The sequence below is a fragment of the Danio aesculapii genome, chromosome 10, assembly GCF_903798145.1.
Source record: "Danio aesculapii chromosome 10, fDanAes4.1, whole genome shotgun sequence".
In the NCBI taxonomy this organism is placed as follows: Eukaryota; Metazoa; Chordata; class Actinopteri; order Cypriniformes; family Danionidae; genus Danio; species Danio aesculapii.
Genome location: NC_079444.1, coordinates 16,116,681 through 16,132,184, shown reverse-complemented (window position 1 = coordinate 16,132,184; position 15,504 = coordinate 16,116,681). Strand labels below are relative to the sequence as shown.

General features: G+C 38.8%; 1 protein-coding gene across 1 annotated transcript in view; it reads right to left on the bottom strand.

The window, feature by feature from the left end:
- The window catches only part of LOC130236731 (fibrillin-2-like), a 144,787-nt gene that overhangs the window by 18,104 nt on the left and 111,179 nt on the right, over positions 1-15,504 (bottom strand). Inside the window, exon 45 of the mRNA XM_056467482.1 lies at positions 5,774-5,899. Within this exon, the coding sequence (XP_056323457.1) occupies positions 5,774-5,899 (126 nt within the window). The remainder of the gene's footprint in view (positions 1-5,773; positions 5,900-15,504) is intronic.

Sequence of the window (15,504 nt, the reverse complement as noted above, 5' to 3'; positions counted from 1 at the left end):
GTCTGACTATCCCCTTTGAGTCTGGCTTAGTCTTTATGATCCTGCCCTTCAACCATGAGTTTCTTGGTGCAGAGTGATCCACTATCAGAACCACATCTCCTATTTGCAAGTTCCTGTGGGCCTTAGACCATTTTTGACGTTCTTGCAATTGAGGCAAATATTCGGCAGTCCATCTGGTCCAAAACAAATCTGAGAGATACTGCACTTGCTTCCAACGCCTGCGTGCATAAAGATCCTCTTTTCTGAATATGCCTGGTGGCAGCATCGCTTGCGTTTTTAACAATAAGTGGTTTGGTCTCAGTGCCTCCAGATGATTTGGATCATCTGATGATTTTGTGATTGGTCTGTCATTTACAATGGCCTCCACTTCGCATAAGACTGTTTGAAGACCTTCATCGTCTAAGTTTTGCTGCTTTAACACAGAGGTAAGTACTTTCCTTACAGTGCGAATTTGCCTTTCCCACACACATCCATGGTGGGATGCTGCAGGTGGGTTAAAGATCCAATCAATGCCCATTTGGCTCATTGCATCTTGTATTTTGTTCTGATTTAGAGCTGTCATTGCTTCTCGCAGTTCTTTATCGGCACTGATAAAGTTAGTTCCCTGGTCTGAACGCATAACAGCAACCTGCCCTCTCCGACAGATAAAACGATGTAAGGCGTTTATGCAAGAATCTGTATCTAAAAAATGAACTACTTTTATATGAATTGCTCGGACTGCAAGACATGTAAAAATAACGCCATATCTTTTAACCAGACTGCGGCCTCTTCTGATTCTCAAGGGTCCAAAAAAATCAATGCCGACATTGGTGAAGGGAGGCTTGTCCTCTACAACTCGATCCTCAGGCAAATCTGCCATCTTTTGCATTAGAGGTTTGGCATGTATCCATCTGCATTTCAATCACTGTGCTATGACCATTCTAATTGCAGAGTTTGATTTTGGAACCCAGTACTTTTGTCTCAATTTTGCCAACATATGGTTCCTACCACTATGTCCAAGCTCTTGATGTATGTGTTGAAGAATTAGAGTGGCAATGTGTAAGTTTTCAGACAAAATAACCGGATGCTTATTCTCTTCTGGCATTGCAGATTTATTTAATCTACCTCCCACTCTCAAAACTCCATCCTGAAGTACTGGATCCAGCTTGTAAATAGGACTGTTCCTTTTTACTGGATATTTATTCCTTAGCAAAGTAGTAATCTCCTCTGCAAACTTTTCTCTTTGAGCGAAACAAATTAATTCAGTCTCTGCTCTTTCTAACTCGTCCACAGTAAGAGCATTGCTCCACCAGTTTTCCTTGTGTTTTTGCATTCTTTGGATAAGCAAGATGTTGCGTTTTCCCGGATTACTTTCCTTCTGATAAACTGCATCTTTCAATTCCTTTCTTTTCTTTTGCTTGCATAGCAACACTTTTTTCAATCGCATAAACCAGGCTACTTCTCTTTTTAGTTGATGCCACATAGAGTAGTAGTCGATGAGCCAGTTAACAGCATCCTTGCTCCCCTCCACAACTGCAGCATTGACTGAAGCTAATTTTTTAACTTCGGTGTCATCTTTAATGACTTTATCATTGTCATTTGGTCTTTTGGGCCATTCTTTTTCGTCTTTTAACAAGTAACTCGGTCCTTGTATCCAACATTACATCTGATGAATGCTTCTGCTTTCATGCCTCTGAAAGCATTGTCTGCAAGATTCAACTTTGAGTTTACGTACTTCCACTGATCTGCTGTTGTGAATTCTTGAATGACTGCTAAATGGTTAGCAACAAAGTCTTAAATCGGGTATTCTGGTTCTCAATGTATTTCAACACAGTCATGCTATCTGTCCAAAACACAGATTTTTCCAAATTCAAGCACAGTTCTTGCATCATTTTGTCAATTTTGACTGCGACAACCGCGGCTGTCAATTCCATTCTTGGAATTGTAATCTATTTCAAAGGTGCCACCCTTGATTCGGCCATTAGAAAGGAACAGTGTCTGTCGCCATTTTCATTCTTTATCCTGATATAAGTCACAGTACCATAACCTTCACTCGCATCAGCAAAATGATGCAGCGGAGACAATTTTGTAGATCCAAAATTTACTGGTTTGATACATCTGAGCACCACAAACTCAGAAAGCTGCTGTAAGTCTATAAGTCAATTGCTCCATTTTTGTTTTTGATCATCATCTATTACTTCATCCCAGCCTTTTTTATCTTTACATAGGTTCCTTAGTAGTTGTTTTGCTGGCAAGACGACCGGCTAAAAATCCAAGAGGGTCGTATATTGAGCTAACTACTGAGAGTATTCCTTGTCTAGTTGGTTGTTTTGATTGTATCTATACTTTGAATCTGAACATGTCAGTTTTGGTGGACCACTGAACTCCTAGAGCTCTTTCCATTGGCAATGTATTGTGATCCAAATCCAGGTCTTTGACTGCTTTAGCTCTATCTTCAATGGGAATGCAAGACAAGACTGCTCTGCTGTTACTAATCCACTTGTTAATGGAAATCCACCACTAGAGCAATTCCTCATGCAATTCTGGGTTCGAACTCAGCGTTCTTTTCAAACTACTAGCACGCTGCTCTGCGACACTGTGGTTGACATTTTTCATCTTTCAATGGCAAGCCAATGCAGTAGCATCTATCTACTAATTGTGTTGAATTTTCAACAAGCTTCATAAACTGCTGGTCTTCCTTTGACATCTCCGGTTTGTCTTCACTGCAGCATTCAGAAAATTCTGTATTATAATGCTGCACAATTTCACTCAACTGAAATTCGATTGACCGCCATGGCTGATGGTCCTTCCTTACTACTACAACAGCTATCTGTTTCTTGGCTGAGTCCATTGAGTTCAACCCACTGCTGTTTTTAATGCATATGGACCATTTCCTTCATTTTGACTTGCCAAGTTTCCAGTGCCTTAGGAATGTTGGTTCCTATCAACAAACCAATATCAGCATGAATAGTAGGAAGGCTCACTTTACTCAGATAAGGCCATTTCTCTATGGGCTTTTGTGATGGAATTTTTTTCTGTCTTCACTGGAATACTTTTCAGTGTATAAACTCTAGGAAGATCTATAAGATCTATAAGAAGATCTATATGGCACTGACTAGGTCCTCCTCCGCACAGGCGGTGAACGATGATCCATTCCTCTCCAGTGTCCACTCCACAAAAGCGGCAAGATTGCCTCGAGGACCATCTTCGGACGACAGAGCATTGCAATAAAATAGAACATGGAAAACAACGCCGCTAACTTTTTCTGTTTGGGTCCGGTATTTTGCCACGTCTGGGTCTCTCATCGTACGTTCACTCTGAAAGCGGCGAGAGCGTCAAAGTAGCCAGAAATCATTCATTTTCAATGAGAGCCGGCTTTGATAAGCGGCGAGGAGCAGCGCGGGTCTTTCCTGCTGTGAGCGTTGAGGAGAGTTGAAATCAAGTCAACTTTATGATAATGAGCTATGACTCGGTTCGGCGGCAAGCAATCAGAATGAAGAAGTCCACCGCTTGAGAGGAGTTCAGAGAACACAGACCAGTGAACTTTGGTTACAACCACAGTTGTATGGCTGTTCCAACACCATCATCAAATTTGCAGATGACACCACAGTGATTGGTTTAATCAGCAAAAATGGTGAGATAAAGCATCTTCCCACTTGGTGCACCGACAATAATCTGCTCCTTAACACCAACAAGACCAAGGAGCTCATTGTGGAACTTAGGAAGGGACAAACAGGCTCACATGATCCCATCCACATTAATGGGATGGCCGTTGAGCCTGTCTCATCCTTCAAGTTCCTGGGGACCCAAATCTCAAAGGACCTTTCCTAGACCACCAACACCTACAGCCTGGTAAAGATGGCTTACCAGCGTCTATTTTTCTTGAGGCAACTTAAGAAGAACCAGCTTTCATCAGCTGTCTTGGCGAACTTCTACCGCTGCACAATAGAAAGCATCCTGACCAACTGCATCACAGTCTGGTATTGAAGCTGCTCTGTTGCGGAGCGTAAGGCACTGCAGCGGGTGGTGAAAACTGGCCAACGCATCACAGGGACTATACTGCAAGCCATTGAGGACATCCAGAAGAAACGCTGTCAGCGACGAGCACCCAGTATTCTTAGGGACACCTCTCACCCCGCTCAAAGACTGTTTTCTCTCCTGCCTTCCGGCAGGTGCTTCAGGGTCCTCCGGACAAAAACCAGCAGACTGAGGAACAGCTTTTTCTCCAGAGCTGTCTCCCTTTTAAACTCTGCCCCCCCCAATACACCCCCCACACTCATCTAACTTATACTCCTCACAGTCACTGCACTGTTTAACATTTGCACATTTAAAATTTGCACATATTCATTGCACTGATTCCTTTATTTGAACTGTACATACCCACTGCACATGGACATTTCTAATTATGTACACACCCACTGTACATATACCTTCATAATTATGTTCATCTATCTGCACACCTCTGATTACTAATAGCAACCTGTACATATATTTATTTATTGTAAATCTGTTCATAGCTAATACAACCTGTATATAATGTTTATAGTACATACTTCTGTAAATATTACCATAGTTTTTCTATAACTGCACTTTATGAGTTATACCTGTATCCTGCACTTGCTGCTATTACACTGCTGGTTAGACCTAAACTGCATTTCGTTGCCTTGTACTTGTACATGTGTAATGACAATAAAGTTGAATCTAATCAAATCTAAAAAGTTGTTCCCAAGAGTTTGATTATTACGGTCGACGGATTTTCAATTATTTACAATGTTTTCTTACAGGAACATGCATTAAATAAGTTACTGATGTGCTTTAATGTTGTAACGTTATATATTTATCTTTAAAAAAGCGTGAATCTCATGCGACAGTACAAAACAGTATTGTTGCTTCAGAATATTTCAGACATATAGACACATATTGGATAATTAAGTGGAGCAAAGCCACACCACATGCAAAGTGATCTTCCATTGTTAAATGAATTTAAGGGGTGCGCAACATTTTCACGCTAGAAAGCATGTTTTATGCAGGAATGTAACTGATATGCTGCAACGGCCCCTTTAAATACGAGATCAATGTAGAGAATTTTGACGCTCTCGCCACCGGAGCTGAAGGCAGACAGCGTTGTCACCAGGGCAGCAAGCAACCTTGGACGCTCTCACCGCTTTCGATTTGTATGTACAGTCAGACAGGCAAAAGATTGCAGGAGTTATCAAACATGTAGATTTATTTACAAACACTCACTAGAAAGACACTGGAAACACAGGAGACTCAGGAACGACATGGGGTGTAGACAGGCATAACGTAGAATACCGAACCTGACACGCGCATGCTTTTTAAGCAGTATTGCACATCGCCTGTGCATGCGAGTAATCATCCTCTCATTCGGTATTCACCTGCTTTCTTTTGCTTGCTCGAACACAATTATTTTTGTCAGTCTTGCTGCTTCTCAATTCTAAGATCACATTTGCACGAATGTTAGGCTATGCTTATTGTCGAACTCTGCTTTCAAGAAAGCAATAATTCAAAAATATTTTCAACCAGCCAAAGTGGCTAATGAGAGTGTATGTCTAACCCGCCACAGCTGACATCTACGTGCATTTGGCGTGTTTGCAGGTGTTAATGTCATATATAAATAATTTATTTATTTATTTTTATTTTATTTTTTCACAATATCAAGCAGCCGAAATTCAGTTTTAATGAATGTTAATGACAAGCTTCACTCTGAACCTAAACCAGGAGTTTACAAAACACAGGTCCTGATGAAGTAGATACAGATGTGAAGAGGTCTTACCTACACACATCCTGCGGTTTGGTGTTGCTGTAAATCCGGTGTGGCACATGCACTCATACCCTCCTGGAATATTCACACAGTCACCCTGACGACACACACTGGGTGTCTCCAAGCACTCATTACGATCTGAAAACCAGTGTTCATGGAAACAGATATAGTCATGTGAAATTCAGATCAACAGGATTTATTACTTGGTTAATCTAAGCTGTAAAACACTTGGGGTCAGATTTACTAAAAATTGCAAATTTGCAAGACATCGCAACACTACATGTGTGGATACAATATGTGAGTGATCTACTTACAATGCACACATTAACAAGAATTCATTTACATTTAAAAAATTTAAATCAGATTTGTTCCCACACAAAATACAAGTAATGCATAAATATGCAGAAATTTTTTTCACTAATAACATTTAATACACTGTGTTGGCGGTTCTGTGTGGAGTTTGCATGTTCTCCCCGTGTTTGCGTGGGTTTCCTCCGGGAGCTCCGGTCTCCCCCACAGTCCAAAGACATGCGCTATAGGTGAATTAAATAAGCTAAATTGGCCATAGTGTATGTGTGTGAATGTGAGACTGTATGGATGCTTCCCAGTGATGGGTTGCAGCTGGAAGGGTATCCGCTGCATGAAACATATGCTGGATAAGCTGGCAGTTAATTCTGCTGTGGCGACCCCTGATTAATAAAGGGACTAAGCTGAAAAGAAAATGAATGAATGATTGACACGGTGTTGGGCTGGGCTATTAATCAAAATAAAATTTCAAACATGATTGATCATATCTGTGATTGCCATCCACATCTTGTCAGGAAAGCAAGGTTATATGTTCAGTAGTAAATCTTCTCCTAAAGCCACAAGGTGCAGAAACTCCAAACATGAAAAAACCCAGAAAATCTCCAGAGCTTTGCATTATAATAGAAGATTTAAAGGGCACCTAGGTTACCCCTTTTTCCAGATTTAATATAAGTCTTATGTGTCTCCAGAATGTGTCTGTAACGTTTCAGCTCAAAACACTCATTAGATTATTTATTATATCTTTCAGAAGTTTTCTGATTTTTAGCTTTAAACAGCTTGTTGCTGTTTTTGTGAACTGCGACTTTAAGGCTAGTCCTTCACGCCCACCATTTCCAAGTGCCTGTCATTGTGCCTTAATCTCCTCCCTTGGTTGCGTCAGACAACAGGCAGACATGAAGGAAGCAGATCTTACGTAACGTTTGTGAGAAATACTACAGTGAGAACTTTACAAGGACCATTTGATGCATTTGTTGTGGAGTTGCAATAATGAGTCACACGCAATGTCGTTACAAAGTTCACGCACACACACAGAGTGGACACACACACACAGATAGCGCACGAGTTTAGCTTTGCACTCTTTTTGCACGCAAATGTGATACAGGTTAATATCGACTGCTGTATGGATATCTGTTGTGTTAATGTACAAAATAAACCTGATTTAACGTCCACAAACCGAGATTGAAGCGTCTTCTTTATAATTGTCCTGACACGCAGCTGTGCTGATAAAGTAAATCGCTGTAATTCATTACACACATGCACTGTTTTAAAACCTTTTAAACTTGTAAAACTCACTCTTGGTCACATTTGATAATGATTGAGCAAATAGCAAACTGAACAGATCTTTTATTTCCGGTTGCTTTGCGCACGTCCTGTCTTGTTGATATGATCATACGCATTACTATGGAGACATGTTAGTATACAGCTGTCAATCAATTCTGTGGGTGGGGGGACCGCACTCCTACGTCAAGTTGCGGTCGGTCTCAAAACCGCTCCAGTTGGTCCACCGTTTTTATGTTTTTAAATAAAAAATAAAAAAAAGGACTGGATGTGTTTATATCACCCCAATATGATATGGTATATACACTATACCTACGCATATACCTACGCATGTCTGTCCAAACATCTTGAAAAGTAGATTTTTCACCATAGGTGCCCTTTAACTGCTTTGATTGATTAATGGCATGACTATGGAATCATTTAACAGATTAATTTATTTCAGACTCTTGATTAAAGTTACAAAGTGAGTTTGGAGTAAAAATATTATTAAATGTGGTGATTGTATGTACAGAGCCTACACAGAATAATAATTCAGTGAGATCCAAACAGGTTTTACTATCACAAATGATAATTAAATCAAGACAAACCGTTTAAAACTGCTTAAATTGATTTGAATTTTAGAGGTAATTTTGTTAAAACTTGTAAGTAAACTATAACTCTGTTCAGTAAATACTTCCCCATCTGAGAGCATGTGCTGGAGGTTTACTAGAACCAACTGCACTGAAAAAATGTGCATGAAAAGTCCTAAACTGTGTGTGTGTCATAAATACTGACAGTAGCTATTTAACGCCAAAAGATAGGTTGAACTGGCACAAAATATTCTAAATATGACCCTTGTAAACTACATTGTTCTCATGGAATGATGCCATTTTAAATGTACAAAGTATCTAATTTCTGGAAACAATTTGGGTAATCTGTTTGTTTTTTTAATGACATGAAATTATTTCATACAAACTCATAACCAACAAGTCTTAGCAGGAGTGGGATTGTCAACTTACCATTACAGTCTCCATTAGGTGTGAGTATATACCCATCAGAACATTCACACTGATAGCCGCCTGGGTGGTTGATGCAATCTGCATTTCTCTGACACACAGGATCTCTGCTGCTGCATTCATCGATGTCTGAACACACAAAACACAGTGCTAAACATGCATAAGAATTCCTTTAATATGTGTTAGCATTATGTGTTAAAGGTGCAGTAGATGGTTGTCTTCAGAAACAATTTTTGTTGTGCTGGTTGAATGTCTCTTCACATACCAATAGTTTTGTTTAAAGTATATGATCTAAATGTATTTATAGGTATTTTTATATTCTGGGTGAGGCATAAAACTAAAAAATGTTCACCCAATTAAATAGTGTCGGGTCGACATCTCCCATAATTCCGATACGTAGCTCAAACTGCCTGTCAGCAAATGCAGACTTGAACTACTGCGCAGCCATTTAACCGCAGATCCGCCGCTTGTGCATACATGCACTGCGTGTTCATGCAAGAGAGAGAGAGAGAGAGAGAGGAGAGAGAGAGAGAGAGAGAGGGGTAAAAACATGCTGAATCAAAACTTTTTAAAATCCTGAATCAATATTGGAGTTAACTTTGCACGCTGGAAGGATGACACCATGGCTGAAGAATTTCTTTTAGACAGGTAATGTTATATTTTAAAAATATTTTAGCTTCATGCAAAAAGCTGATGTAGATGTTGTTGTTACAAATGGGTTATATGCACAGAAGAGTTGTTCAGCCACTGAAATCTTCCGGCAAAAGATTGATGTGACTATTTTCAGTTTCATAAAGGACCTTTTACAGCATCGATAATGCAGATTTTTATTTAGTTTAACAACAAAACATGTAAATAGCGCTATTCCGCCTAGCCTGCTTTACTGAGGTGTTGTTAGTTCTTATTTTCACATCACATTGGTTCATTTCTGAACAATAACATCATGTGACGCGCTCCCTATTTTGTTTACCATGCTACTCTGAATATTCGGTTTGAAATAGCATGTAAGTATGGCTTAGTAACGAGTGTAATTACTGCACGCCGCCGGACAAGCACTAGTCACGTCAGCTCAACACATGTTTCAGGAGGCGTGGCTCTGGACGGCAGGGGGGGTACTGTGGTTCAGAGATTTTCGCTAACCAGTTAGCATTGTGGAAGATCACCTACTGCACCTTTAAATAGCAAATGTGTACAGTATATAAAATAGCACACCCAACCTCAATTGACAATGACAATTCTGGCATATTAAATTTAATAGTTTAAACTTTTATTTTAACTACACATTTCATTTCTTTGAATTGGAATGTTCCTTCAATCTCCAAATATGGAAGAAAGAAAAGAAAATATGGAGCTCGGTATTGCCTGCCATATTAAGACACAACTATATCCACACATATATGATATTCACAACTATATCAGTCTTTGGTTTCCAAAGATGGCATGTAAAGGGTCCTAGAACTGAGCCTTGTGGTATTCCATACCAAACGTGTGATCAGTATGATGTGGATATATGATATGACTGGAACTGTACATGTATTAAAGACTTAAGGATGGTGGAACTACTCAAGAATCCTGCCAGTGAAACTGTTTTATGAGATTATTCTGTGTTTGCTGAGGGCCAAAAAGGCTGTGAATGACACACCAGAAATAGTTTCAGGGTTGATACACATTTTTACTACTAAAATACTAGACTTTTCCAGAACTTTCGAGTACATTTTCATGACGTAATAATAATAGGAAAAACAAAGACGTTCAAATTTCTAACAGCATATCATAGAACACGCAACAATCTTTTTTGTTTACATTTTTTTTTATCTATGTAAAGTTTTGATGATGCTTACACAGCACTAACAATCTGAGAGCAAGATTTTGGCCAAGGAGAGAAAAGAATTAAAGACAACTAACCTATTTTCAAGTTAGGGCTGCACAATATATCATTTCAGCATCGATATCGTAATGTGTGTATCCGCAATAGTCACATCGCAGGATATGCAATGTTGGGATTATAGTTTAATATAGAGTTTAATCATAATGGAGTAAAAGTTTGTCATCTGCATGCATTTTAAAAAGATAGTTTACCCAAAAATTACTTACCATTTTCATTACACCTTTTACTTGTTTCAAACATTTAGGATTTTTTTTAATGAACACAATAAATATATAATTTAATAACTCCTATAGTATTGAAACAAGTGAATTGTGAGTAAATAGTGAGTACATTTTAATCTGAGTAAACTGTTCCTTTAAGGCCTGTGACTGTGTGAACATTTCAATATTTCAAATTTTAAACCATCCGGCCACAAGAAATGTTTTGTAACTTTAATAAAGATTAAATAATATACAATAAAGTCTACCCAGTGTTGATTATTTAATATCTGTATCTGAATAGTGAATACCTGAAAACTAGAATTCACTATTATCTTTACTATATTTTATTTATCTATGCTTGTAATTTTTTGTTATATATTATTTGAGATTCGCTCCTCTACAAAATCCCCCAATCAATCCAAATAAACCTGTTAAATCATCTGGTGAAATTGTATTCACATCGCAATATTTCACAGAAATACAAAATCTTCTAATGTCAGATTTTTCCCAATATCGCACAGCCCTAATTCAAGTATACAGATATTTGTTTAACTACCATGACTTTTCCAAAACTTTGTGGGTTTTTCTGCTTTTCCAAAACTTTTCCAGGCCTAGAAAATGATATGTCAAAATTTCAAGACTTTTCTAGGTTTTCCTTGTCTGTATGAACCCTGTTGTTTTCTAAATGAATGATCTACGACAAATTATCTTGGGATTTAGTGTAGGTATTTACATAGACAAAAAAAGCATTTACCTGCAAATCTACAGTAAATCAACTAAGTAGCTATCAAATCTTTAACTGGACCATCCTTTGCACTCGAAAATGCATGCATCAACAAAAATTTACAGAAGGTTATGCCACTTTTTGAAAGTTGTCACGTCAAGACACTGCAAAAGACAAGCAAACTTGCCTTCCTAGCATGTTTACACAGAAATGCAGCACAGTCTAATGCAAAAACAAGTTCTGATTGAACAGCCCCTTATAGAAAAAATAACCATCACACCTTCACAGATGAGCAGCAGGTCATTATAAAGGAAACCAGTGGGACACTCGCAGTGGAAACTGCCTATGTGGTTTATACACACACCATGAGCACAAACTCCCGGGATTTCACGGCATTCGTCAATATCTAGAAAAGATCAAAACCATTAAATATGAAGTAAAAACAATTCCTACTATTTCAATAGAAATTTCACTGTGGGGGCAAATTTGTTGTTACCTTTTGGCTTTCCAGTTGCAATGTCGATCCAGAATCCAGTCACACTGCCACAAAGACTGCTGTAATCATCTAAAAAAAACAGAGTACAATCATTAAGGCACAGGGATGTTTGTGTAACAGCTTAGCTACAGATTGGAAAAACAAATTACCCAAAAGTGATTTGAACCTAACAAATATCTGCATTACGCAGTTACCCCACGTTTTCCTGAATTAGGGAACATGACTGACACTTCGGGGCTTGAATCACAGCAGTTTATTCTAGCAGATGATACTTTTAATTTTTATACTTTAAAGGGCAGGATATCAAATATGCATTATCCACACATGTACACGTACATTGGCATGTTTCAGGGCTGCCGTGCGATGTCTGCCACCCTATCACAAATCAGAGTGGACAATATTCTTCAGCTCATCACTCACTACCGGTTGGTGGTGACTCCTCAAAACAGAGTGTTGCTTCAACTCTTGGGTATGCTGACTGCTGCCACATCAATGATACCACTAGGCTTGCTCCATCTCAGGCCTCTTGAGTGGTGGAACAAGAGTCTGGGCTTGAATCCTGCCAGGCATTGACATCGCTTGATTGTTGTCTCGCAATGTTGTGTACGAGCGTTGAGACCATGGAATCGCCAGGACTTTCTGAAGTCAGGTGTGCCCTTAGAGGTCGTTCCCTCTCGCTGTGAAGAAGTCACAATCGATGCTTCTCTCAGTGGCTGGGGGCAACATGGAATCACAGAGGTGTCTGTGGCCGATGGTCTCCAGTATCCAAGAATCACATCAATCTCCTTGTGCTGCATGTGGTTTTCCTGGCCCTGCAGTATTTTTTACCAGTTCTAGTAGGCCGTCATGTGCTTATTCGTTCAGAATCAAAAATCAAAATCATCAGGGTGACACAAAGTCTCTCAAGTCTCTACATCTCACTCAAAACATTTTCACATGGTCTCACCCCTTGTCTAGCATCGCTGAGGGCAGTTCATTTGTCAGGATCAACAACCAAGTGCTCTGTCCTGGGGAAATGGAGGATTTACCCAGATGTAGTACAGTTGATATGGAATCAGTTTGGAAGCGCGGAAGTGGTACCTTTTTGCAACCGAGTGCGACCACTCACTGTTGCTTGTGGTTTGCGAGAACATAGCCGTCCAGCCCATTGGGACAGGACGCCCTGTCTCACAAGTGGCCAGATTGTCTCCTCTATGCTTTTCCTCCTCTTCCAGTGTTGTGGAGACATTGCACAGGACAGCACAACACAGCCACAGAGTATTGCTCATTGCACCTCGATGGCCAGCCAGACCATGGTTTCCCATGGTTTTTGAAACTGTTGCAGACAGGCCATGGCAACTTCCGACTTCGAAGGACCTGTTGTCCACAGATGGATGGTGCAGTTTGGCACCCAGATCCAGCTCGGCTGCAACTTTGGGTTTGGCCTCTAGGTTCAGGCCTCTTTTGACTAACTGTGAGCCTACAGTTATCCATACCATAGCTAGTGCTAGAACCGCTATTACAAGTGAGCTCTATGCAGCACGCTGGAGTCTTTTCTCTTCGTGGTGTAGGAGTCGTGATTTGAACCCTGTGTGCTGTGACATTCCAAAAAATTATTTTTACAGCAGCAGCAGCTTTTGGAATCTGGTAAAGCAGCCTCCACATTGAAAGTTTATGTGGCAGGTGCCATTTCTGCTCATCATGAGCCAATTATTGGTTCATCTATGGGGTCTCATGCTCTTATTTGTAGTTGTCCTAAAGGGGGCAGACGATTGAGACAGAAACGATTCGTAAGCCTCATTTTTCAGGGTGGTATTTGCAGCTTGTTCTTAATCTTCTGCACATACCACCTTTGAACCTTTACAGTCAGCTGACCTTCGTTGGGTATCTTTCAAGACTGTTTTTTGGTATTTATCTTCAGGAAATCACTGAGACATATATTATGTTATAAAATTTGGATGAGAAACACAGGAGAAAGCATTTTGCAGCATAAAGTATTTTATTATAGTCAATTTTTTTTTTTATTCTGTGAAAGTATGTCAGTTAAATCTTATATTGTTGTGATCACCATCTTCTAGGCTAAAAGACGAACCATTTGAAAGATGTAAAAAACACACAGTGACTGCTAGCCACTTTTAGGAAAACAACCACACAGTGTGGGTTGTTGTTTGTTTGTTGTTTGTTTGTTTGTTTGTTTGAATACTTATTGTCCCTCAAGGGGAAATTTTCTGTGGACTCACACAGCACATCAGCAGGTTCTAACATAATAACAATTAAAAATAGGTCAACATACAAAAGAATTATATACACTATCGATCAGTGTTCAACAGTCTGATTGACACTGGAATAAAAGAGTTCTTCAGTCTGTTCCGCTTCCAGCGGAAAGTTCTGTATCTTCTACCAGAAGGTAAAAGATCGTAAAATGGAATGTTAGTTAACAGGGTGTTAAAATTAAGCCACACACTGTTGGACACAATTAAACTAACGAAATAATTTTTTAATTTTGAGTGTAAGGTTGAGGAACTTTTTAAATAAAATGTTTTTAAATAGAAAATATTTTTGAATAGACAAAAAATATATTTATTGCTAATACTAAAGATAAATGCATTGTATAATAATGGATAATAATCCAAATAATCAAAAATGTGTTTATCCAACAAATAAATAAATAACATGCTGTGCTATGTAGAATAAAATAAATTGAGTACTGAGGAAATATAGCAACTGATTTAAAGTAACTGGATTAAATTATTATGTAAAATCTGCCTTTATAAGCATGTGTTTACAAACTAACCCTCTGACTGTTACAACTTGCCCCAACTTGCCTTGGTAAATAGTAACATTTATACATCTGGCATTTTTGGCAATATGATCATACAGCCAGTGCTCATTTGTAGGAGAGGCTTGTGTGTTGTTGGTACAAAACAAATGTTTTGTCTAACCCCATTATTTGTTCATTATTTGGCCATAACCAAAAGTGTTACTGTGTGCCCCGCTCTCCTTAAGGGAGGAGTGTACTATTTGAAACTCTCTTTGGGGACATTTGGGAATCTTACAAATATTTTAACTTCAATCAGTAGCAATTAATTTATTTGAGCTTGAATTTCTTTTTTTTACCTAAACTTTCAAATGTGTTCTCTGGCAATAAACACACAGAGAGTATCTTGGCAACATGAAAAATTAAACTGCACTGGATGAATATTCCCCTACAAACCACTGAAACAAAATTATAATTTTTGAGAGGTATTTGTTAAAAAAAATTTACTAATGCTGTGAAGAATGTGCTAATGCTAAGTGGCCCTTTTTACCCAATTCTTTTTCTTATTTCCTTGTAAATGTAAAGTCTTTTTTAAATTCTATAATACTTGAATGCAGAAACTGAACATTTAGGGGATCTATTTTACGGTCTAGCGCAAAGTTTAAAGCCCATGTTGCAAAGGCAATTAAGGGTGAGTTCAAATTCATGGTCCCTTGCGCATGGTCTGACAGGGTTGTGCTTATTCTCTTAATGAGTTATGGGTGTGTTTTGAGAATAAACCAATTAGAGTCTTATCTCCCATTTCCCTTAGGAGTCAGTTATGTCGTGCCATGGTGCATTTGCTATTTACATGGCAGACTTTGTAAGTGGAAAACCTGAATGCTTCACTAGCGAGAAAACAGTTAAACAGATCATCTGCATCTTTACTTTACTCCTTTACTTTTGTGGATAAGGAAACGGTGTTGTACTCACTTCACTGTAGACACCCATTAGCCTACATATTTAATTTAGTTTGTTAAGCGCAAAGATTTGTTTCAAAACTAGTTCTAAATTCAGTTATAATTTCCAGTTAAATAAAAATGAACGATAATAACGAAATGTGGTCAGAAAACTGAATTA